The sequence below is a fragment of the Drosophila ananassae genome, chromosome 3L (assembly GCF_017639315.1).
Source record: "Drosophila ananassae strain 14024-0371.13 chromosome 3L, ASM1763931v2, whole genome shotgun sequence".
NCBI lineage: Eukaryota > Metazoa > Arthropoda > Insecta > Diptera > Drosophilidae > Drosophila > Drosophila ananassae.
Window position 1 is genome coordinate 13,821,302 of NC_057929.1, and position 23,151 is coordinate 13,844,452.

Genomic DNA, 23,151 nt, shown 5'->3' on the forward strand with positions numbered 1-23,151 from the left:
GTTTTAAATCGAACAAACTTTTTAATAACTCTACTTGGCATTTCTTTCCCAAAACACACATTTCTCTTATATTTGCTTAAATTACTACAAGAAAAAAAAGGAAAAAAGCAAAATTGCAAACGTAAACATTTAAACACATTAACAAAGTTGTTAATTAACAAAGACTGAACGAACTTCAATGATCAAGCGTTGAAAAAAAATAGAATTGAGTATTTAATATGCAAGAGCGAAACTATTTTTAAACATTTTTCGAAACCTAACGCAGCAACTCCATTGTATTTTTGAATCGTTTTACTAATTATGTAGACATTGCTTAAATATATAAATATATAATGATATAATATTAGAAACGCATCGACTTCAATCACCGATTCGGTTGAATATAAAATATGGTTTAAAAAACAAAAAAAAAAAAAAGAAACGTCGCAGATAACTAAACATTCATGAAACTCATCTTCTGAAACTTGTACTTCTTTTGTCGATAAATTGTAAGTTAATATTCTCTTCCTTGTTTTTCATTTGCAGACATTTGAGTGGAATATCCGCGGTATTCTTCTGTTTGCAGTTTAATCTAAGACTGCACTTAGCATACATACATATTAAAAAATAATACAAATTCTTCTGTTTAACAGATTAAAGATTACAATGTTTAATGCTGTTCGTAATGTGCAGCAATGGAAGACAGGTTCTAGAATTTTCTTCTGGAACATGCACCTTAAATTCGTATTCGTTGGGTCTCACTTTTATCACTTAACCTAAGGCGGTTCTTAAATCTAAATCATAATTTCTTTAGCTTCTATATGCCAACTTATCGGTTAATGCAGTCTTTGCGGAATAACAAGATATATATTTCTTCAACATTTCTCGGAACTCCGCATTACAATTTTCGAAATCCTGGCCTCCAAAGCCTGGACCTCTTTCTTTAGGGCACTCGTATCTACAAAAAAATATGTCTTTACTGAAATGTCATTGCAAAAATATATTTCAAAACACTCACTGATAGATCGGAGCTCCTGGCTCATGGTTTCCTCTTTGCCCTTGATCACGGTTATGTCAAGCGGCATTCTAGCATACCAAGGAGTACGCTCGTCATCCTCCACATCCAAGCTTGATTCCGAGTTGGAGTCTTCGACTTCCTCGTCCATATCGGGTAAGATGCACGGCCGTTGCGGCTGGGTGCCCTTTTTCTTGAAGACGTAAGTCCCTTGTTGCATACACGCCCTGATTATATACTGGAAGTCACGGTGATGGCGCAGGGTCACAGGATTGCCGACTAAAATCATAAGTGACTTGGCCCGCGAAAGGAGAACATTGACCCGACGGGGATTTCGCATGAATCCCATACTGGAAAAGGATCGTACCAAACTGGCAATGATTATGGGCTTCTCCCGGCCTTGATAGGTCTCCACGCTGCCCACCTCCACACTGCCATGCCCCTGGCTGTTGAGCATTTGGGTCAGGAGTTTTCCCTGAGCAGTATACGGTGCCACTATGCCGATATCCTCTTGGCTCACCTTCATGCCCTTGCCCAGTCCATCATTAAGGATGCGTTTCACATACCAGCAGACAACCTGCGCCTCCAGGCGGTTGTACGAGCTGGTGGACTGCACCTCACGCGATGTCTGTCCATGAGTTGCCTGGAATATGATGGGAAACTTTGCGTTTGGTAGCAGTTTCCAATTGGCTGCATGGCTAACTTCAGACTCCGGAGCTTGGGCAATCAGCTCTCCGTTATAGTACAACTCATTGAACAGGCCCACGATCTCCGGATGGGATCGATAGTTTCGACGTAGGCGCGTTTGCAGGCTGCGATCATAGTTTCCGTTTTCATCCAGCTTGTAGCAATCGGAGCGCAGTAACCGCTCCATCAGCGATTGACTAAGTCCCAGGGATGCAGCCCTATTGCTCTTAATCACGGCGCCCAACTGTTTGTGGTCTCCGGAAAGGATAACATGGCAATTGTTGGTCTGCTTCACGCCCATGATTCCAATCAATGCCTCGGGTTCGGTGGATGCTCCAGCTTCATCGATAAAAATGTGAGTGAAAAATGAATGCTCGCCGAGGCCATCGGTAACCAGTCTACCCACAGTGGACAATGTTGCCACCGTGATCCGATAATTGAGAATATGCGACACTCCACACAATTCGAAAAGTTTCTTCGAACAGTTGGAATGCTTCAGTAGAAGCGGAGGCACCGACTTCAGTCCTTTGTGCGTAATCGATCTTGAAAAGAGCCGTATTAGCTGTCGATCCGGGCGGTAATCGTACTCGCTCTGCAAGTTCTTCAGGAGATGGGCATTGCCGTCGAAGTACTCACACAGCTTCAGGGCGATTGTGTCGCAGGCGGAGTTCGAACCGGCGGTTACAAGGATACGGCTTCGCGGTTGCTGAAGGCGCAGCTGTAGAATGGCCTCCACAATGGTGGTAGTTTTGCCAGTGCCTAAAGATAATATAAATTTGTTAAAAAAAAGATTAGGGAATCCCCCAATTCTAGTTCCCAGAACCACACAAGTATCTTCAGTTTCTTAGAAAATCAAATTTCAGTGTAGACCTTCCTACCTGGTGGTCCGAACACGATGTAGGGTCCTTGAAGACTAGGTCCAGCCACAATCCTCTGGACCGCCTGCATCTGCTCTTCATTGTCGTAGATGGACGGATTTAAAAGACAAACTGCTGACGGGGGAGCTGGTTGGGCTAGGGGCTTCACTTGCATCCAGCTGGGTAATGCCGCACGTCCCTCCATGCGGATCTGCGATTGATCCACCATTTGGGTGAGCCATTCTGGGAAAGGGAATAGATATCGGCGCACCGATGGGTTATCCTGTAGCAGCTTGAGAGCTCGGTACATATACCGAATTGGTGTACGCCTGGATCGGACTATCACATGAAACGGTTGGCCTAGTATGTACTCCTCCCCCGGATAGTTTCCACGACTAAAGCGAAATTGCAAACTGTTGCGAGTCACTTGTTCCACGCTAGCGACATGGCGGCGCATCGGATCCTTCTTGCCCAGATGCTCATGGTTGTGCGGCAGCAGTGCCAGTACCAGCTGCTTTGGTAGCGGTGAACCCACCAGGCTACATTTTGGCACGAGCACCACATCGTCCAGATTAGGAGCAATAAAATCCTCTGGACTAACCGTTGTTGGGGGCAGTTTCATTTCGAATATGAACTTTGAGACCTTTTTTGGGAACACATCAGCACACATAAATTGAGTATACTGCTCCATGGTGGTAAGGTCCTCAATGGTCAGCAGCGTGGTCATCACGGAACACACATTGTAGAACTCCAGAGTGCGGTTTTCCAGATAATCCGCGAAGATTTCATTGTTTTCTATCAGGGTATCGTCGGAGAATTCAGAGATCTGTGCCTTCAGCATCTCCTTACTCGGTGGAAAATGCTGAAGTGTCTTCGTCAACGTAACCGGGCTGTCGTGGATCGGAAGGGCATGAAGAATCATATTACACTGACCATGTCGCCAAAACTTACCGGATCTCGGAGTTGCCATTCCGTTGGTTTCCTGACAAATTGATGTACTTATCCTTTTGGCGCAACCAGTAGGACGCATTCTTGCCAATGCCCGAAAGCTGTGCATCCAACTGAAAACAGGACAAAAATACATGTCTTGTTGCAATGGAACTACATTTTTTAAATCAGCAGTGGAACTCACCAATTCTAGATCCTCATAGATTTGCATCGTATCGCGATCGCTTCAAATAAATAAGACACAAATTAACGATCACGGAAAGATGTTCAAGAACAGCACAAAAATGTATTTAATGCCGAAATTCTTATTCGCGGAATAGCGCATTTCGTTGAACGAAAGTTCCGTTATTTTGATAGCGTCGCAAGTTAGCGCCACTTGTTTACAAGTTTACCATCCTATTTTCAAGCGCTTACCAACACTGCTATTGTTATCGGTGTTATCGATAAAATAGCTAGAAAAATAGCTAGCCAACATCGGCAACATTTGCCGGTTTGTTTACAAAAAATGGACCATAGCTCTGAATCTGTGTTAATTGAGGAAATAGATAGTAATGATGTGCCGGAGAACGAACTGGGACAATTCCAGGAAACGGAGCCTTTGCGGGTGGTGGACATCATCGACGAGGCGGAGGAGGAGGAGGGGGCTTTGATCAAGCGCTATGTCCAGGGCTTGGAGTTCCCTGATTTTTGCACCAAACTCGAGGCCAGCGACGAGGACGATGATGAAGAGGATGAGGCCGACGAGGAGCATGTGGAGATGAAGCCAAGCACCTCAGCCCAGGCACAGTCCAGGTCAGAACAACCCTCTAGCAGTGCTCGTTCCGGTGGAGGCGGCGGAGGCGTTCGAAAGAGTCAGCTGAGCACAGCACTCCAAGGATTGATGGGCGAGGCTAATATAAGTTTCGTCTACGGACGGTTCGAAACAGCCGAACGAATTTGCATGGAGATTATCAGACAGAATCCACTGGCCAGCGAGCCATTTTATACACTCGCCGAGATCTATGAGAACCGCGATGAAGTTAAATTCCTCAACTTCTCGACGCTAGCAGCGCACCTGAATCCTCAAGATCGAGACATGTGGATCCGGGTGTCCGATCTGCTGGTGCAACAAGGCAATCTATCCCGCGCCCGTCTCATCTACACCAAAGCCATCAAAATGCTGCCCAAGGTGTACCAGCTGCGGTTGCGAAAAGCGCAGCTTCTTCAAAAGATGGGCGAAACAAACGCATCCATGTTTACGTACCTTAAGATGCTTCCCCTGATGCCACCTGAAGAATGGAAATTGTGCCTGACTACTTCCCAGAACGTGGCCAGGTACTTTCATGCGCTGAGGAAGCACGGCCTAGCACTGGAGGCCATGGAAGCAGCCTATAGCGTGTGCGGGGCTCGGTTTACGTTGGAGGACATTAATATGTACCTGGAGCTGCTGATCCTCAACAAGCAGTATGCAAAGGTTCTCAAGTGCCTAAGGGAGCGCACCAATTTCGAAATAGAAAACGACCAGGAGGAGAGTCTTGAACTTATCTACTTTTGTGATATACCCGATGATTTCGTTCCCGAGCTGAGGGCTAAGCTGTGTGTTAGTTTGATTCACATGCGGGCCCACCATTTGCTTGGCTACCTCATCCAGAACGTCCAGGAGCATATCACTCTTACCGCTGATCGAGTGGAACTCTACATGGACATCACGGAGGCACTGATGCAGGAGCACAAGTACGCGGAAGCCATTGCCCTAATGAGCCCCATAACGGATGGTGATACCGTGGAGTGCCCGGCTTTTGTCTGGCTAAGGCAAGCGGAGTGTCTACGTCAGCTGAACCGCACAAATGAGGCCATTCAGTGCTATGAGCGGGTGGTTCAGCTTGCTCCATTTTGCTACGACGCTCGCTTCACGCTCTCAGCCCTGCTCAAGCAACAGGGTCGGAACGAGGAGGCGGTACAAGCACTGGAACAGCCAGGCGACGGGGAAGGACCAGTGATTGCTCGGCTTTTGTACGAACGGTGCGTGATGCTAAAGCAGATTGGTAGGATCGAGGAGTTCCTGGACGTTGGCTATGTGCTGCTGAGTCGACATTCTATCAAGTTGTATAACCGCGAGGAAATGATGGCGGCCGCCAACGGAGGTAGTGCCTACAATGCGGAGAGCTTGAAGACCATTATCCAGATGCGGAGCAAGACCGCGGATACTTCGGCCAACGTGGACCAGGAACAACAGGTAAGCACATCATTTTTGATCAAGTTCAAGTCACTCATCTATTTTTTGAAAACTCCAAGGAATCTGGAAAGAACACTACTACTGAGGCCTCCGACTTGACATCTAAAAATGAATTCGACCTCTTTATGGAGCTGGTACGAACGGCGCACGAGCATGGAAGGTATGGGGCCGCCGAAAAGATTTGCTTCGCCATGGTGACCACTAAGAGATTTTCCTTTTACAACGACGAGATCGAGCGCATTATTGTGCTGGTGTGCTACTTTAACGACGATTGCGCCATTGCGTTTTCATACCTTCGCGAATTGATCGCCAAACAGCCGAGCCAGGCGAACCTCTGGAATCTGCTCTCGCTGATGATTCAGAAGGGTGACGAGGTTCGATACTACCGCTACATGCGGCGACTAATGCAACGCTTCTCGGAGGAAACGAAACAGATGCGCATATTCCAGGGCCATTACCACCTCAACTGCGCTTCGTTCAAGTATGCGTTAAATATTTATATGCCGATTCTCCGCGAAAGTCCCGATCCCATAGTGGCTCTCTGTATAGCGGCGGCATTCAACCAGTTGGGCATACAGAGGAAGGTGCTCCGCAAATCGGCGGCTGTTAGCCAGGCGCTTGCCTTCGCCGAGCGCTACAAAGAGCTGCGGTGCGCGGGCACCGACTTAGCCGATTGCGCGGCTCAACAAGAGATATTTTACAACATTGGACGCATTTATCACCAAGCGAACCTACTGCACCTGGCAGTGGAATACTACGAGAAGGCGCTGGCCGTGCCACTGCACCCCCTGATTGCTGAGCATGAGTCTATCCTTGGGCTGCAGCACGAGGTGGCATTCAACCTGCACCTCATCTACAGGGCGAATGGCAATAAATGGAAGGCTCGGCAGTGTTTAATGCGATATTGTGTGGTTTAATTAGTTTTAATTACATTTTAAATACGTTACGATTACACTTTAAACTTTAAAAAACAAAGTTTTCCAATTCGAAATGTACCTTTTCGGTTTTGTAGAATTATTTCCCATTAAGACGAAAATATTGTTAAGTTTTGACTAAAATAAAGCAAGTTCTTTGCGCAATTTAAACGGATTCTCGTTACTAGACACCGATTATAACTAAACTCAGACAAGATACTAGGGTCCTATTTATACGTCCAAGTATAATGGTGCATGGAATATTCTAGTCGGGGAATCACATGATTTTTTTCGCTTATCTTCGCTTAAGGGTCAAAATTTTCCTCTTTGTAGTGCAATTTAATCGATTGCAGAGAAAGCAAGTAATTTATTGCTTTCATTTTGATAAGAACAAAAAAAAAGAAGCCAACCGAATGCATTCAATGATTAATATTGTTAACTTCATTTATTTCTTTTTGTTTTAATTTTATTTAAAAAAAACTTGCAAAAATTAGATTTTATTTGAAATTCTCAAGTGAAAAAGAATCCTTTTAGTCCTGCCTAGCAGGAAGGCATTGTGCAGGGACGATGCTTGACCAGCTTCTTGGAACAAGGACGTCCTCCGTTCTGGGCCTCGCTGATGACATGTCGTCGGCTCTCGGCGAAGCCAGCGCCACAGGAGACACTGCAGGCTGACCAGCCCGACCACTCGGACAGGACACACTCCTTGGGATATCCAGAGACCTTAGCTCCCCTGATGGAGTTGCAGGTGTGCAGGCAGTCGTTCTCGGTGAGGAAATTGTTCCGGTTGCCCCGACAGCCACCATAGTTGAAGGCGTCACAGCTCTGGGACTGAGGATTGTAGGCGTAGCGCATATAGTTTCCTCGGCATGGACCCGAATCCGGAGACTGAATACAGATCTCCTTGGCCTGCTCCGCGTTGATGTGGCAGTCGGTGGGATTGATGCACTCCTTCTGCTGGTGCAGTTCCATGCGACGAGTGCAGTTCTCCTTCTCGGGCCCATTTTCCAGCAGCAACAAGCGGGTGCGGATGGTCACGCCCTTGCCGCAAGTGGAGGTGCACGGGCTCCAATCGCTCCACTGGGTAGTGGGGCACATCGGATCGGGGAGCTCCACCTGCTCGTACGTGCAGTCCGGCCGCATGCACTTGTTTTTCTCCACCACTGTGATGTGGGGACAGCGCTTCCGGCCCAGGTGGTTAACGAAGGTTCGTGTACGCATGGTGATTCCAATGCCACAGCTAGCGGAGCACTCCGACCACACGCTCCAGGGTGAAGTCTTGCAAAGACCGGCTCCCTCGCCATTGTCTCCCACTAGGGACTGTGAGTTGGCCAGATTTTCGCCCTCGTCCTCATCACGATCTCGCCCGGAGGTGGATCCGTCGGCGCACTCGGGTATCGCCGCCACGCACATCTCCTTGCTGGTTAATTGGCGGGTGCACTTGGCCTGCTCCGCTGCCTGGGCATACAAGTACTGGCGGCTGCGCATCCGGATACCCTTACCACAGGTCACCGAGCACGGACTCCAGGCCGAGAACTCACTCACTCGGCATTCAGCTACAAAATTATCCAATTAGTTCGATTATAACATTATTTTTTAAGAAAAAGAACAATTATACCCACCTCTAGTGTCCTGCTCTTCGGCATCATCGGACGTTTCCACCTGGAGAGCCTGCAGGAACTCATCATCGCAGTTACGGGAAACAATCTTCTCACGGCGGACGTATAACTTGGCCAACGGGGTCATTTGGCGACTTTTCGGATTGTAGAAAGGAGCCCGGGGATCCTCAGGGTACATCGTAGTGATTCGGTACATTCGCTCCGGAGGCTGAGTCTCCGAATTGGGGGACTGAAAATGAAAAGGTTATAAAAGTGATAGAAAATGAATTTTTACTTACCATATAGGATATGCCACTATCAGTGCCTGCATCCCATGGATAGAGATCGAAGTCCATTGATTCCTTCCAGCTACAATCCTCGGTACAGAGATCCACACCACTAATGCCAACCACCCAATCCGGAGAAGGACCAAACATGGACACTAGCGACACCTTCGGATGCTTACGATCCACGCGGAACTTGGAAGAGGTATTCTGGTTAACATGGGGATACCACAAGCCAGCGGCCTTGATCAGAGTTCGCAGTTTGGGGCCATTGGCTCGTAGCTCCGTTTCCAGAGCAGATGGTGAACCCCACTCCGCCAGGGAACGGAATCCAGCGGTGGCTATGTGATTTTCACCCCAGAAAGAAAAGTTGGATTCATGAGAGGCTCCAATCACATCCGAGAAATGAGTCAGCCAGATGGCGAAGGGATAGTCCTTGGGATGGGTTTCATTCGACCAAATGCCCTCAAAAACAAACTGAAAATAAAAAAGTTATATCATACGAATCCTTTAAAGTAATCCGCTCGAAGATCGGAAGAAAATTATCCAAGATATAGACTTCGTTTGGGGGCATATATGGGAATCCTGGATTTTCCAAGGGGTCCCGTCAGAAAATTTTGAAAAATATTGATCGAAAATTTTGTTTTCAGGTTTTGATGCAGAATGGTGGGGAATTGTCCCAGAAATCTTTTAAGGTATTCCGCTCAAGGATCGGATGAGAATTGGCCAAGATATAGACTTCGTTTGGGGGCATATATGGGAATCCTGGATTTTCCAAGGGGTCTCATCAGAAAATTTTGTAAAATATGGATCGAAAATTTTGTTCTCAGGTTTTGATGCAGAATGGTGGGGAATTGTCCCAGAAATCTTTTAAGGTATTCCGCTCAAGGATCGGATGAGAATTGGCCAAGATATAGACTTCGTTTGGGGGCATATATGAGAATCCTGGATTTTCCAAGGGGTCCCATCAGAAAATTTTGTAAAATATGGATCGAAAATTTTGTTCTCAGGTTTTGATGCAGAATGGTGGGGAATCGTCACAGAAATCTTTTAAGGTATTCCGCTCAAGGATCGGATAAAAATTGGCCAAGATATAGACTTCGTTTGGGGGCATATATGGGAATCCTGGATTTTCCAAGGGGTCCCATCAGAAAATTTTGAAAAATATGGATCGAAAATTTTGTTTTCAGGTTTTGATGCAGAATGAAGGGGAATCGTCCCAGAAATCTTCTAAGGTATTCCGCTCAAGGATCGGATGAGAATTGGCCAAGATATAGACTTCGTTTGGGGGCATATATGAGAATCCTGGATTTTCCAAGGGGTCCCATCAGAAAATTTTGAAAAATATGGGTCGAAAATTTTGTTCTCAGGTTTTGATGCAGAATGGTGGGGAATCATCACAGAAATCTTTTAAGGTATTCCGCTCAAGGATCGGATGAGAATTGGCCAAGATATAGACTTCGTTTGGGGGCATATATGAGAATCCTGGATTTTCCAAGTCCCATCAGAAAATTTTGAAAAATATGGGTCGAAAATTTTGTTCTCAGGTTTTGATGCAGAATGGTGGGGAATCATCACAGAAATCTTTTAAGGTATTCCGCTCAAGGATCGGATAAAAATTGGCCAAGATATAGACTTTGTTTGGGGGCACATATGAGAATCCAGGATTTTCCAAGGGGTCCCATCAGAAAATTTGGAAAAATATGGGTCGAAAATTTTGTTCTCAGGTTTTGATGCAGAATGGTGGGGAATCGTCCCAGAAATCTTTTAAGGTATTCCGCTCAAGGATCGGATGAGAATTGGCCAAGATATAGACTTTGTTTGGGGGCACATATGAGAATCCTGGATTTTCCAAGGGGTCCCATCAGAAAATTTTGAAAAATATGGGTCGAAAACTTTGTTCTCAGGTTTTGATGCAGAATGGTGGGGAATCGTCCCAGAAATCTTTTAAGGTATTCCGCGTAAGGATCGGATGAGAATTGGCCAAGATATAGACTTCGTTTGGGGGCATATATGAGAATCCTGGATTTTCCAAGGGGTCCCATCAGAAAATTTTGAAAAATATGGGTCGAAAATTTTGTTCTCAGGTTTTGATGCAGAATGGTGGGGAATCGTCCCAGAAATCTTTTAAGGTATTCCGCTCAAGGATCGGATGAGAATTGGCCAAGATATAGACTTTGTTTGGGGGCACATATGAGAATCCTGGATTTTCCAAGGGGTCCCATCAGAAAATTTTGAAAAATATGGGTCGAAAACTTTGTTCTCAGGTTTTGATGCAGAATGGTGGGGAATCGTCCCAGAAATCTTTTAAGTTATTCCGCTCAAGGATCGGATGAGAATTGGCCAAGATATAGACTTCGTTTGGGGGCATATATGAGAATCCTGGATTTTCCAAGGGGTCCCATCAGAAAATTTTGAAAAATATGGGTCGAAAATTTTGTTCTCAGGTTTTGATGCAGAATGGTGGGGAATCGTCCCAGAAATCTTTTAAGGTATTCCGCTCAAGGATCGGATGAGAATTGGCCAAGATATAGACTTCGTTTGGGGGCATATATGAGAATCCTGGATTTTCCAAGGGGTCCCATCAGAAAATTTTGAAAAATATGGATCTTGAATAGGATATCTTGCGTTTTAAAAGGGGATACCTCTATAATAGTTCCTTATACGTATATATGGATATACTTACACTGTATTTGGCTTCATCGCAAGCACAACACTCTCTTTGGGCAGCCGCGGCATCGGGTTTCCTTTCACAGATCACCGTGGAAAGATTGCCATCATCAGCAAACCACGCTCTAGGGCCCTCATAGACCATCGCCGACAGGGAGACACAGCCAGAACCGGCCTCAGGGGCGACCCACATCACCTGAATCTCAGTCTTGGGAAGATCATCAGCCTCGGAAACCGTGTTCACACAACGATCATGAAACTGGGTTAAGGAATCGCTGAATAGTTGGAATCGGCCCACGCGTCTTGGGCTAGCTGCCTGAGGACGCCTAGCTCCTGTGTGGGCCTCGGCGGCGATGGTGAAGTGAGTAAAGTGCTGGATTTTCGAATGGGTACGAGATCCTAGAAGAAGTACTGCCAACAAACAAATTTTAAACCTCTGTAATAAATTGCGCCACGATATTATAATTCGATTACATTCGATATTTCGATTATATTTATATTTTCGACGTTTACTGCCACTGTTATCTCTAGCCATGGTCACTTTTTTCTTAATTATTTTTCAGCACTGAAAACGCGCGTTTTTTGTTTTTAATTCATAGTTTTGTTAAAATTTTGTGTATAAATATAAAATGAGTTCGATTCTGGACTTGCTGGAGGGAAATGATGTGAACTTCGAAAAGTGCGGCGATGTGGTGATATCGCCGAAGGAAAATGCGGTGGCCTTGTTCTGTCACTTCTGCCGCGACATGTTCACAAGTCTGCCGAAATTTGTTAGACACCTCCAGTGGGCCCATGGAGACGTCCTTTCCTTCAAGCAGGAGCAAAATGTGTACAGTGTGGAGGAGCTGATGTCGTCTAGTGGGACTGAAGAAGACCGCGAGTCGACGGGAGTCGATACCAGTGGAGGTGATTCTGGGATGCACGGGGAGTCGGATGAACCAAATACAGAAGTAGAAGAGCCGAAGATCTCCTCGAGCATAAGTACGTAATTTCTCACGCTGATTGACAGAAAATTATTAATCAAAGTACAAACTTTCAGTTAAACCGAAGGAAGAACACGTTTCGAAAAACGTAGTGGCAGAAGTGGAAGCAATGCTGTTTGCTAGCGATTGCCCCGAGGAAGCTCAAGACCAAGTCAAGGAGAATTTAATTTCAAAGGTGGATTTTAAGGGCGACCGCCGTGTGGATGGTAATGTAAGAAGGTCGCTGCGGATCTGCGACCTTAAAAGCCACAGTATTGCGCGTCAGTCCAGGAAGCGCCTGACCCACATCAAGAAGCGCATTCTTAAAACCCTAAAAGGCAATATGCTGGAGCCTGCGGAAGATCCTGGGATGTTTAATGTGTGCGCTACCACCACTACCACCAAGATAGAGGCTCAGAGCCAATCCATGGAGTCAACCTTAAGAGTTAGAAAGTCTTCTTTAACCGGCGCTTCTACAGTGTTGGTAGAAAATCAACTTAAGAAATCGAGTACTTCACAGCAAATAAAAATGTTTAAATCATCAACTAAACCAATAATTAGCAAGGTGGAAATTCTTTCACCAATCACCAATATCAATTCATCGATGACTCTACAATCTTTGTTGGCGGAAAGTTCAATAAGCGAAGTAAAACCTCAAAAAGATACAACTGAAATGTTATTATTGGAAAACTACGATCCCAAGCCAATCGAACCTCTAAGAAATAAAGAACAATCATCAAACACGAAGATTGTTCAATGCTATAAGCCAAAGAAAGCCCAAAGCCATCGTGCCACCCAGGCAATCAAGACAGAATTGAACTCCAACTGTTCAGACAGAGAAAGCAACGACTTGGGCCTTCTATTGTCTATTGGGGTAAGCTGATATAGCTTTCATTTCAATGCTCATATTTTAACTATTTATTTTTTTTAGTTGCCGATCATCTACAACCTAAAGTATGAGGAAAGACTGATGCAAGAGGAGGTGGATGAATTGCGCCACAAGGCTGCCAAATTTTGCGAGATATACAAAAACTACGATTCTGTTTGGAACACAAGGAAAATGAGAGGGGCACTCATTAATACACTAATTGCCAATTTTGTCAAGGATTTGAACAGAGAGATGGGCTGTACCCTAAAAGCCAACGAACTGAAGCGTTTACTCAATCAAATATCCTCGTGGTTTACTGGTCAGGTGGACATGAAGTTTTTCCATAAGATAGAACCCTCGTCCAGCGTCAGCCACTATATGAATCTGTTTTCATTTGTTCCACGTTATAATCGCTTTCTGTACTTTTGTGATAACTGCGACGAGTATTTCACTCTTGAAGCTCGATTCAGGAAACATTTACTAAAGCACAAAGAATAGTCACTCAACAAATTAATTATATTAATGTTTTTTAAACTTTTGAGATCATTCCATACACAAGAAGTGTATGAAGATGCTTCTCAGACTGTTAAACTAGGATTCTATAAGGTATAAAGTATATAGAATTTTTATAAATCCCATGATTGAAATAAAGAGTTTAAGATTGAAAGACTATCTGTATCAATAAAAACAAAATAAAAAATGTGAACACAACCAACATATTATTTGAGTTCTGCTCTGGATTCTGTGCTCTTATCACTGCGGCTATTCTTGTGTTCATTTTTCAAGTGACCCCTCTTGCCAGTGATTACGAAACCTACTGCCTCCCTCCGACTTACAATTATATGTCTTGCCGGGCACATATCCGTTGGGTCCATCGGCGACAATTAGTTTGTATCCATTGTCACCGCGTGTGCGCCGACCATGGGGCAAGTGGGTGGGTGCCCGGGGACAGGCTGTGACGGTGTTAATTGTCAACCAGACGACAACAACCAAGCGGATGAGCAGTGGCAGCGATTGCCCCATCTTCGGCGCCTTTGTTTCCCACGTTATCACTTGAATTGATTATGGAGCTGGATTCTAAATAAGGCGGACTGCGACCGTTTCAGGCGAGGCTCAATAATACACTAGCCACCGAGCCGGAGAAGCGATCCACAGAGCTATCTTCGCGACCCGAAGCCGGATGCCTCCGAATCGTCGCTTTCAGATTCCGACGCCAAACGACAATGTCTTGTCAGATTTAAATGACCGATTCCTTTTCTATTTCGAATATATTTCGTGGTGTAAATGTTGCCGTACAATTTACAAATAATATTACAATTATATATATTCCCATATCATCGGTAACAGTGTCACTATCGTATTGTAGTTCGTAGCTTATAAATTTGTATAGTTGGATCCGTGTGTGGATGCGCTTTAGGAAACTTAACGTTGGTCAAGAACAAAGCAAATCTATACTGATAGATTCAACTGAGAGTGATCACATGGTTGGCATTCGATCGAGTAATACATGTGAGGACTATAAAGCATAGGGACTATAAAGAATAATCACAATCGCAAATCAAGTTAATACTAAAAAGTCAAAATAGGCGTTTCCCGGTGATCCAAGAGATCTGAAAATAATCAAGAAATTAATATTAAATATTATATTTAATTATATATCATATATACCCTTTGCAATGCTCCACCAGGGCAGTGTCACATATGTGAGGAATGCGTTGAGCGGAGTGGACTGCTGTCTTCGATTTTCCTTCCAAAAATGAAAGGATTGAGTAAAGCCACGACTGGTCCACAGGGGATTATAAGCGCCATCGTCGAGTTCTGAAAGAAAAAGCACAAATGAAGGTTATTAAAGTGGTTTTTTGAGACCTTAACAAGACAGTTGCTGAAGACGTGCAATAGATTGAGAAATCAATAAACAAAATATCCTTTTTGAACCACCTTTTAGTGCCTTTTTGGGCACGTCGCACCAGTAGTATATGTTTGTGCCATCGGGAGTTCTTCGCTTGGGCACCAAGTGCATCATTTTACTGACATGAACCTGTTTGGCGGTTCGCGGTAGTGTGGCACTCGATGGCTCCTGATTCCCATTCGCCACGTCCAACATGGGCGTTAGTTCTGTGGGTGAGATTACTTTATTTTCGTCGAGTGCCTCCAGGTTCTCATTGTTCTCATCGTTTGGCTGCAGTGGATGATTCTCCGATTCCACGGGAACCCGAACACATTTCTCGAAGCGCTTGGGTGGAGTCTTCGGGGACTCAACAACAGGCAGCTCCTCGCGTCCTCGGACACTAATCATGAGCTTACTATCGCTCTCACTGAGAATTGCCATCTTGGCGGCACCGGACGCAGCTCCCTCCGACTCACTGCCATTCAGGGAAGTGGCATCATCGGCTATTTCGTACTCCTCGCTCTTGGAGCTCTCCACGGGCTTCGGATTGTTATTGTTCGCCGCTTTATTTTTGGCTGGAGCATTGGGTTTTCCCTTGTCCTTGTCGCCCTCCTTGTCCTTGTCCTTATCCTTGCCGCCTTTGAGTCGTTTGGGTGACATTTTGGAGAGGAAACTGCCGTTTACTTTCTGATTTGAGGACTTCTTGTCGTTCTCCTTGTTCTTGTCCTTATCCTTGTCACTATCTTTCGGCTTATCCTGATCCTTGTTCTTGGCCGAGCGTAGTCTGGGAGGAATAATCTTCTTGTTGACAGCGGGAATGCTGGTCCTGCGATCGGCGGCGCTCAGGGAGGCGCTCCTGGTTATGCCCCCTCCCTGCTGTTTGCGCTTGCTATCCGATGGCAGCCTGAAGCTACTCCTCTTCCCCACCACCAACTCGCTCTCCACACTGAGTATGCTGGAGACTTTGGGTTTCTGGAGTCGCGTGGGCCGCTTGTCGGGCATCTTGGCCAGACAGGCGGGCGACTCATTGGACGGATCCTCGCAGCTGGGGCAGTATACCTCGGACATTTCCGGAGTGTCGGAGCTCTTGCCCGCAGCCCAGCGCTTCTTGCACTTTTTACCACCGAAGCAGTTGCATCCCGTTGAGGAGCTTTGTCCGGTTCCATTACTTTCCCCGACGACCGTGACTTCGACGGCAGCACTAAGTGGTGGCGGAGTCACTGCCGGAATAGCGGCGGCAGCTGGGATCTCCGGTGAGCTCCCAGGTGACTTATCTTGGGAGACCTTATCTTGGTCACCGGAAGCTAGTTTGTGGGCTTCGCAGTTCGGATTTGGGTGCAGTTTTGCCGCGGAGGCCGAGAAAGCAGGACGTTGCTGATCTACAAGTAGATATAGATCGGTTTTTGGCGTTTTAAAAGCAAATACATCGCATACACACACATGTACAACCGAGGATCGGCCCAAGCAACTTAATAGATAATTTGGCAACAGAAAGCGGTGTAAATAATAACTCAGACAGAAACCATCTAAGGGCGGAGGGGATAGTGAATATACAACAAGCCACCACGAATTTAAACCAAAAAAATTTCTAGCGGGGAAGGTTAATCGGATTATGAAGGATGTGGGGGAATTGGATGAGGTTGACCTCCATTATATCCCTTTCCCTCGACCAATCGAAATCAAGTGGGGAAACCCAAAGCCAAAAGGAATATAATTTTGGTTGTCAATTAGTGTATCATTTGTCCTGCTTTCTCGGCAATGTCTGGTGTTTTTCTTTATATATATACTCTGATGTTGTCTCTGGGGGGCACTGGCACTGGCACAGATTAAGTATATATATAAATTCGATAGTTGGAAATTGTACTCGTAAAAGGAAAAAATCAATTGAACCACAACACATTACGAGAAGTAACTCAGGAATCTGAACGGAAATGAAAGGAGCAAGCGGAAAAAGCGGCTAAAGCACTACGGGCAAAAATTGCAATACATAATTGTGACTAGCATGCAACTAAAGGATGCTCAAATGAAGAGGTAACCATGACATAAATTTTATAGATAATAGCTATGATAAAAAACTGACCATCGCGCAAGTCCCCAGCCTCGATCTCGGACACCTCGCTGGCCAGCGAATCGAGACCCTCGTTCTCGGAGCGCGCCTTAGCTCCCACACTGGGACTGGTTCCGCTGCCCACCATGTCCGGGTTGTTCGAGTTCTTTGTGCGCCAACCGTAGCGGGAGAAGTTGTTCAGATTGGCACTCGGATCACTGAGGCGTCTTTGGTGGCGATACGTGCAGTAGTCGTCGTTTTCCTCCTCCCACTCATCCCACATGTCCGTGGCACAGAAGCCCGGCTCGCTTGTGGGCGTCTCCACCCCGGAACCCTTTGGCTTGGTGACTGCCATTTCCGCATGGCCCTTTCCCTGAGGTCCCTTCATACGGACGAATTCGCAGCGAGTTTGGACACCAGCTCCGCTACTGAAAAGGCCAAAGGACATGCGTTGCGCCACCTTGGAGCTCAGACTGGATTGCTAAAAAAGGAAAAGAAATGTCAAACTTTCTTTTAGAATAATGTTAGTAACTAACCCTGGCATCGTAGACTTTCTTTAATGCATCGTAGCGTATGGAACCCAGGAAGATCACTCCCTGCACCGCTCCATCCTTGTCATTGGCTACCAGCTCCACACATACCATCTCGCCATCGCGCACCAGGATGTCGCTGAAGACCTCATCGAAGTTGTCTACCATAAAGCAGATGTGCGGATAGGTGATCTCTTCGCCTTCTCCCTTGGTGTCCATCTTCCGCCGACTAGGACTCGCATAGACACGCTGTGAATGCCTCCTTAGAACCTGCAGCTCCTTGGGCGAGGTCCTGGTACAAATGGCCAGTGTTAAAGTGTAATCGAACTGATGGATCACCATGTTGAGGTAGACTGTCTCCTCCCAGTCTACATCCGGATCACCGATGGGCAGTTTGCGCGAGTCCTTGCGGAATACCTCCACTTCAGTCTAGGAAAACGATGTGATTAGGGACTCTAAAAGGCAAAGTGGTGGAGTGTTTTCTTACCTCAAATTTTGGCATGTGGCGCGAGGAGCTTTTTACGTGCTTCTTGCGCACAAAGAAGAGCAGATCGTCCGAGTCGATGCTGTGCACTGGCTCCGTCTGGAAAAGGAAGTGGCGCACGAACAGGTCCGTCCAGTAGGTGGTGCCCTGAAGCACCACAAATCCACCATCTGCAAAAGGGTTGAGATTGTTATTTGCTCAGAGAACAAAAGAGGGTTGAATTTAAAGAAAAGTATATCTTTTTATAGTTTTTTTTTATATTTTTTTATATTAAAATAAAAAATAGCTAGAGAATAACATCCGTTGGTAGGATGAGAAACCACATCCATAAAACAAGGACAATCTCTATTCGGTTCTTCAAGATGGGGAGGATTGGATGAGAGGAGCTTCCGACAGGTGAACAGCTGTTTGGGGATGCCCTCAACATCCCCCAGCCACTTATAAATAAAAGTAAAAGCCGCTTACATAAAAGAAAACAAATTGCAAGCGGAAAGTGGGGCGGAAAACTGACATACACACGCGCATGAAGGCTGTAACACTCCTTTAGGGGTTGGCCACTTGACAAATCGATAATGCGCAAATGTAGACAATTTTCTCCGAGATTTTTCACGCCTTAGCTTCCATCCCAATAAAATGGGATTCCCATCAGCGAACTGTATTTGGTCTACCCACCATCCTTGAGCAACTGGCGCATCTCCTTCGTCCGCTGAAAGTTGATGTCCTCCAGGAGTTGCTGCAGCGGCGTTTGGGAGCCCTTCAAGAGGGCAGCGGCAGCACTTGCCAGAGCCATTTCTAGAGGGGATTTCCTCGGATCCGGTGACTTATGCCCACAATTTCACAACGTCCGAATCATTTCCAGCTCGGGCAGGGCGGTTTGGCTACTGTCAATACTTTAGCAGCATTTGTGGTTGCTGGGGCACCGAGATTTTGATTAAGTTTTGACTAAGCAAGAGACACTTATCTCCACCGCAGCGGATGTAAATCGCAAATGAGCTGGATCTCTCGCCCTTTCTCTGTTTTGTTCCTTTCTTGTGGCTTGGGGGTGGTTTTGACTTGTTTCCCATCAGCTGTTTTTCTTCCTAGCCATTGTTTGTGATCTTTTGTGTTCACACTTTTTAAGTAACACCTTTTAGTAGTTAATTTAACTCTTTTGTCTAGTAGAGCTTTTTTTTTGTTTTGATTGTTTAAATTGTGAAAACAAAACATATAAGCTCGCCAAGGTTGGTAAGCTGAGCTAACCGATAGTTGTAAGTTTTCCAACACTGGTAAAATTTGAATTTAAACTTAATGTAACGGAAAAGTTTCTTTTAATTTTAAGATCATGATTATTTATATTTGAACAAAATCAAATGCCAAAAATATATTCTTTTTAGTGGACCACATCATCATTAGGCTCTTGTAGTAATTTTATGTCATTTTTGAGTTCCTTCAACTCCCGGAGCATGTTACGCGAAAGCTGACCCTCTGGAGTGGCCAAGGGCTCGAAGAGCAACATACGCAGCGACTCCCGCATCATCACCTCCGTTTCATCCAGCTCCACCTGGAACATATCATATTTATTGGGAATTATGTACATTAAGTTGGATATAACCCACCAAAAGATCCCTGGCACTCTGCTCTTGTTCACTGTAGAGTTTTCTGGCCAACTCCGCCTGGGTATTGGCCAACTCATAAAGGGCTATAGCCTTCAGCCTGGAGATTCCAGGAGCCAGCACTTTTAGCACCAGCAAGATCTCTTGACACAAACGAATCTTGCGCTCGTAGACCTTTTTATTCGGACGATGGGCCATGTTTTGAAGAATCTGGCGCAGAATAGAGGCTATATTCTGTTTAAGATCCAGCATAAGGTAATGATTCCCATGGAGAAGTCGACTCAGCTTAGCCAGGAGGAGTTCCAGCCGGTAAATATCATCCCTGGCGTGAAAAATCTCTTCCTTGGCTCGTTCCAGCATGTTGGCCACGAACTCTTGTTTGAGGGTGTGTTCCGGATTCATGAGACACTGCCAGGTCCCGGTTTCCGGCTGGCGCACTATGTAACCCCCTGGGCAGGCGCAATTGCTACAGACAAAGCTGCTCATGTGCGTGCCCAGCTCTGTAGGATCCTGGCACCTGGAGCAGGTGCAGTCGAAGCACTTACCAGCTTTCAGGATGTGGCGACGCTCGTCAGTGCCCAGAAGAATATTGGTGTAGCAATTGTAGAGGATCTCCCCAGCAGCTATGAATCGATTGGCGTACACCTTTATGCGTCTCTCGTCATCAATGGCGGTCACCAGGTTGGGCATGCAACTGTGCGGATAAAGTCCTGCCCGACGATATAGTCCCCTCATGGAACCGCCGGACTCCGGAGCTCGTATTTCAAAGGCATTCACATCCAACATACCCAATAGACCCTGCACCAGATCCTCGTTGGCTTCACTATTTAGTTGTTTGAGTACTCCACTCTTTTCTAGAGGATTATAGGCATGTTCCTGGTTGTTCTTCCAGATGTCAGTGCCCCTCCTGGCTGTCAGTTGGTTTTCCATTTGCGATATTTCCTCATAAAGTGGTTGGGTCTCCAAGTGCTCCCTTAAGAGTATGCATTTGAGGGCAGATTGCACCTCAGAATGTTTCTTTTCCTGCAGAAGAAGCACTTGCTCTTCGGAGAGTTTAAGGTCGCTGAGTCTTTTGCAGTCTCGTTCATCATGCTCGGAGCAGTCTCCACACAGGGCCAACAGGTGGCACTTTCTGTTTAAGATTTATGTAAGTATTGAAGCCCAAAGAGTTCCATAAACTCACCTGCAAAACTCCTCCGTCAGCTTAAAGCATTTGGAGCACCGTCTGTCGCCAGCGTGGGGAAGGACGAGGATGGGCTCCTCCAGCAGCAAGGTTTCGCCAGCTCGTATATTGCCCAAAGCAATCACAAATCTTCAAGGGATAGCAAAAGGATAAAGCCATGGTAGGATGGGGAGTGGAAGGACAAACCTGCCCAGCGTTTCGTTCTGCTTCACTTGGCACTTCTTGGCAAAATCATCCGTAACTGCAGCCATTATTTGTTCCCGTTCCCTTCGGCTTCCTTTGGCATACTGACAGCCAGTGCGAATGCTAGCGAATGCTTATTTTTAATTGAACGACAATTCTTTATTTATTTCTTGGTCAATGATTCCCTTTCCCTTTCCCATGCCCATTCCCCCAGCCAAACGTTGAACCATGTCGTCAGCACACATTGTACTAAGTGAGAAGAAACAAAGACACTCTAAAAAAGTGGCAACAACTAACGAGAAAAGGAAGACATTCCTCTTCCATTGGACTAATCTAATTTATTTTAAAATTAAAAGCACGGCAGCTGCAGTCTCTCTCTGCCCGCTAGCCTCCGTATTTATTCAAATCCGATTCGATGCGCTCCAACTCCATGGAAATACGATCGGAGAGGTAGCCCTCGGCAGAGTTTTCCGGCTCGAAGCGGAGCAGATCCATAGCTTTCTTGCCCACCAAACTGGCAGTCCTCAGCTGGGCCTAACAAGATACATTAAATCATAATTTAATCATCATATCCTCCAGGGTATCCTTGATCCTTGACTTACCCCATACTCCTTTTTGTTCAAATCACTTTCGGCAAACTGCAGCTCCACCAGCTCGATCAGAGCCAGAAGATACTCAAACAGCCCGATGGCATACAGCTTGGAAATGCCAGGAACTACGGCCCGGCAGATGGGCAACAGATCCGAGCATAGCTCCACCCTGCGCGCCAGGAGTTTCTTGCAGGGCTGCTCCATGGAGTTCATCAGTGCGGCGGCACGTAGAATGCTGGCTATGTTTTGCTTAATGTCCAGCAACAGGAAGTGATTGGGGTGGACCATGGATTTGTACTGAGTCAGCAAGGATTCGTAGACCTGCAGGTCGCCGCGGGCCTCCACCAGAGCGCCTCCCACTTCCGCCAAGAGCTCATGGACATTGGCAGCTGACATGGAGGCCTTACACTCCAAGCACCGCCAGTCGCCAGGTCGGCCGTCGGGATCCATTTCGCAAACAGCGTATCCCTGAGGGCATTCCCGGCACTTCATGCTGCTCATGTGGGTGCCCATTTCCGTGGGATCCAGACACCTCGAGCAGGAACAGTCCAAGCGGCGACTAAGACGTAACTGATGCTGCCTTTGGCTGGTTCCCATCAGGGGATTCGTGTAGGAGTTGTATATGATGTCACCGGTCTGGAGAGGCACAGCTGCGTAGAGCTTCATGTTGAACTGCTCGTCCAAGGCCACCACCGTATTGGGCACACAATTATGCGGCAGACTGGCTCCACAAACGAATACTCCTTTTAAGGTATCGCCGTCCCGGGCGGTCACCTCGAAGGCATTGCTGTCGATGCGGATGCAGTGGGCGTGCAGCGAGTCACAAGTCAACTGCTGGCTGGAAAGGACCTCCACTAAGCCACTGGCCATCAGCGGTCTTACCACTTGCTCTTCATGCTCCTGCCACATTCCATCCCCATCCCTATAATCATCCAGATTAACTGGTGTTTCCACGAGTGTCGCACAATCAGGTCGCGTGGCAGGATCTTCCAGGAGCAGAAGCAACTTAAGTAGACCGCATATGCCATAGTTCTTAACCAGGATATCCTTACAGAGGCCTTTTCCCGCACCACTGGCAAAGAAATCGCACTCAAAGTCGTCGTGCTGACTGCAATCCATGCATAGAGGATACACCTGACACCGCCGGCAGATGACATACGACTCCTGGAAGCACTGAGCGCATTTTAGCTGCCCACACTCCCAGTGAGGAGTCACCAGCAGGGGGCGCTCCTCCAGCAGAGTGTCGCCCGGTTCGATGTTCATCCCAGCCACCAGGTGCCTGGAAGACCAGGAAAAAAAACAAATAAATATTACTTGCCAGTTAAGAGTGGAGGATCTTCCAGGTGGACCTTACCTGCCCAGCTTGTCATTGTGGACCTGCTGAATATTTTCACCGAAATCTTGCATCGATTACGTGTGCCGCGGACTGGCGAGAAGAGTGCCCAGTAAGTGACTTTCACAGCAGCGTCGCCCAAAACGCACTGAGCAATTATAAATACACACTGTGGCCAAGAGGAAGGTGCTAGGTGGTAGGAATTTCCCTCTTTACAGGAGCCCTGTCGCTTCGCTAAGTACTTTCGCTAATTGCGTGCGTAACTCGAACGAGATGCTTTCCTATTTTTAGACTTTCCACTCACATAAAGAGGTGATCGGATTA

The 23,151-nt window shown here is 46.4% G+C and overlaps 7 protein-coding genes across 8 annotated transcripts; 2 read left to right on the forward strand and 5 right to left on the reverse strand.

The window, feature by feature from the left end:
• Position 1: 1 nt before the first annotated feature.
• Positions 2 to 6,829, reverse strand: LOC6494300 (putative helicase mov-10-B.2). Its single transcript, XM_001960540.4, has 6 exons — positions 6,698 to 6,829; positions 3,671 to 3,710; positions 3,490 to 3,599; positions 2,560 to 3,428; positions 998 to 2,440; positions 2 to 937 (listed from the first exon to the last, which is right to left on the reverse strand). Exons 1-6 carry the CDS (start codon positions 6,724 to 6,726, stop codon positions 855 to 857), a joined length of 2,574 nt encoding a protein of 857 aa, XP_001960576.2. The 5' UTR covers positions 6,727 to 6,829; the 3' UTR covers positions 2 to 854.
• On the forward strand, positions 3,656 to 6,786 carry LOC6496269 (general transcription factor 3C polypeptide 3). Its single transcript, XM_001960541.4, has 2 exons — positions 3,656 to 5,701; positions 5,761 to 6,786. Exons 1-2 carry the CDS (start codon positions 3,992 to 3,994, stop codon positions 6,616 to 6,618), a joined length of 2,568 nt encoding a protein of 855 aa, XP_001960577.1. The 5' UTR covers positions 3,656 to 3,991; the 3' UTR covers positions 6,619 to 6,786.
• Positions 6,830 to 7,045: 216 nt separating the features above from the next.
• LOC6494299 (spondin-1) lies at positions 7,046 to 14,135 on the reverse strand. Its single transcript, XM_001960542.4, has 5 exons — positions 13,834 to 14,135; positions 11,184 to 11,578; positions 8,513 to 8,974; positions 8,238 to 8,463; positions 7,046 to 8,171 (listed from the first exon to the last, which is right to left on the reverse strand). The coding sequence occupies exons 1-5, from the start codon at positions 14,018 to 14,020 to the stop codon at positions 7,156 to 7,158; spliced, it is 2,286 nt and encodes a 761-aa protein (XP_001960578.1). The 5' UTR covers positions 14,021 to 14,135; the 3' UTR covers positions 7,046 to 7,155.
• On the forward strand, positions 11,709 to 13,712 carry LOC6496270 (protein teflon). The gene is made up of 3 exons (XM_001960543.4): positions 11,709 to 12,148; positions 12,207 to 13,003; positions 13,061 to 13,712. The coding sequence occupies exons 1-3, from the start codon at positions 11,797 to 11,799 to the stop codon at positions 13,493 to 13,495; spliced, it is 1,584 nt and encodes a 527-aa protein (XP_001960579.2). The 5' UTR covers positions 11,709 to 11,796; the 3' UTR covers positions 13,496 to 13,712.
• A 111-nt stretch (positions 14,136 to 14,246) lies between the features above and the next one.
• Positions 14,247 to 19,168, reverse strand: LOC6494298 (uncharacterized protein KIAA0930 homolog). 2 transcript variants are annotated; one of them, XM_001960544.4, is made up of 7 exons: positions 18,619 to 19,168; positions 17,950 to 18,116; positions 17,469 to 17,891; positions 16,966 to 17,413; positions 14,936 to 16,264; positions 14,666 to 14,815; positions 14,247 to 14,607 (listed from the first exon to the last, which is right to left on the reverse strand). In XM_001960544.4, the coding sequence occupies exons 1-7, from the start codon at positions 18,734 to 18,736 to the stop codon at positions 14,567 to 14,569; spliced, it is 2,676 nt and encodes an 891-aa protein (XP_001960580.1). In that variant the 5' UTR covers positions 18,737 to 19,168; the 3' UTR covers positions 14,247 to 14,566. The 2 variants fall into 2 exon arrangements, with proteins under 2 accessions (XP_001960580.1, XP_014762711.1); XM_014907225.3 differs by lacking the exon at positions 14,936 to 16,264 and having other exon boundaries at positions 18,619 to 19,164.
• Positions 19,169 to 19,236: 68 nt separating this feature from the next.
• On the reverse strand, positions 19,237 to 21,008 carry LOC6494297 (SET domain-containing protein SmydA-8). The gene is made up of 4 exons (XM_001960545.4): positions 20,908 to 21,008; positions 20,722 to 20,850; positions 19,542 to 20,670; positions 19,237 to 19,486 (listed from the first exon to the last, which is right to left on the reverse strand). The coding sequence occupies exons 1-4, from the start codon at positions 20,970 to 20,972 to the stop codon at positions 19,316 to 19,318; spliced, it is 1,494 nt and encodes a 497-aa protein (XP_001960581.1). The 5' UTR covers positions 20,973 to 21,008; the 3' UTR covers positions 19,237 to 19,315.
• Positions 21,009 to 21,035: 27 nt separating this feature from the next.
• On the reverse strand, positions 21,036 to 23,024 carry LOC6494296 (SET domain-containing protein SmydA-8). The gene is made up of 3 exons (XM_001960546.4): positions 22,849 to 23,024; positions 21,507 to 22,773; positions 21,036 to 21,438 (listed from the first exon to the last, which is right to left on the reverse strand). The coding sequence occupies exons 1-3, from the start codon at positions 22,899 to 22,901 to the stop codon at positions 21,289 to 21,291; spliced, it is 1,470 nt and encodes a 489-aa protein (XP_001960582.1). The 5' UTR covers positions 22,902 to 23,024; the 3' UTR covers positions 21,036 to 21,288.
• Positions 23,025 to 23,151: the final 127 nt, after the last annotated feature.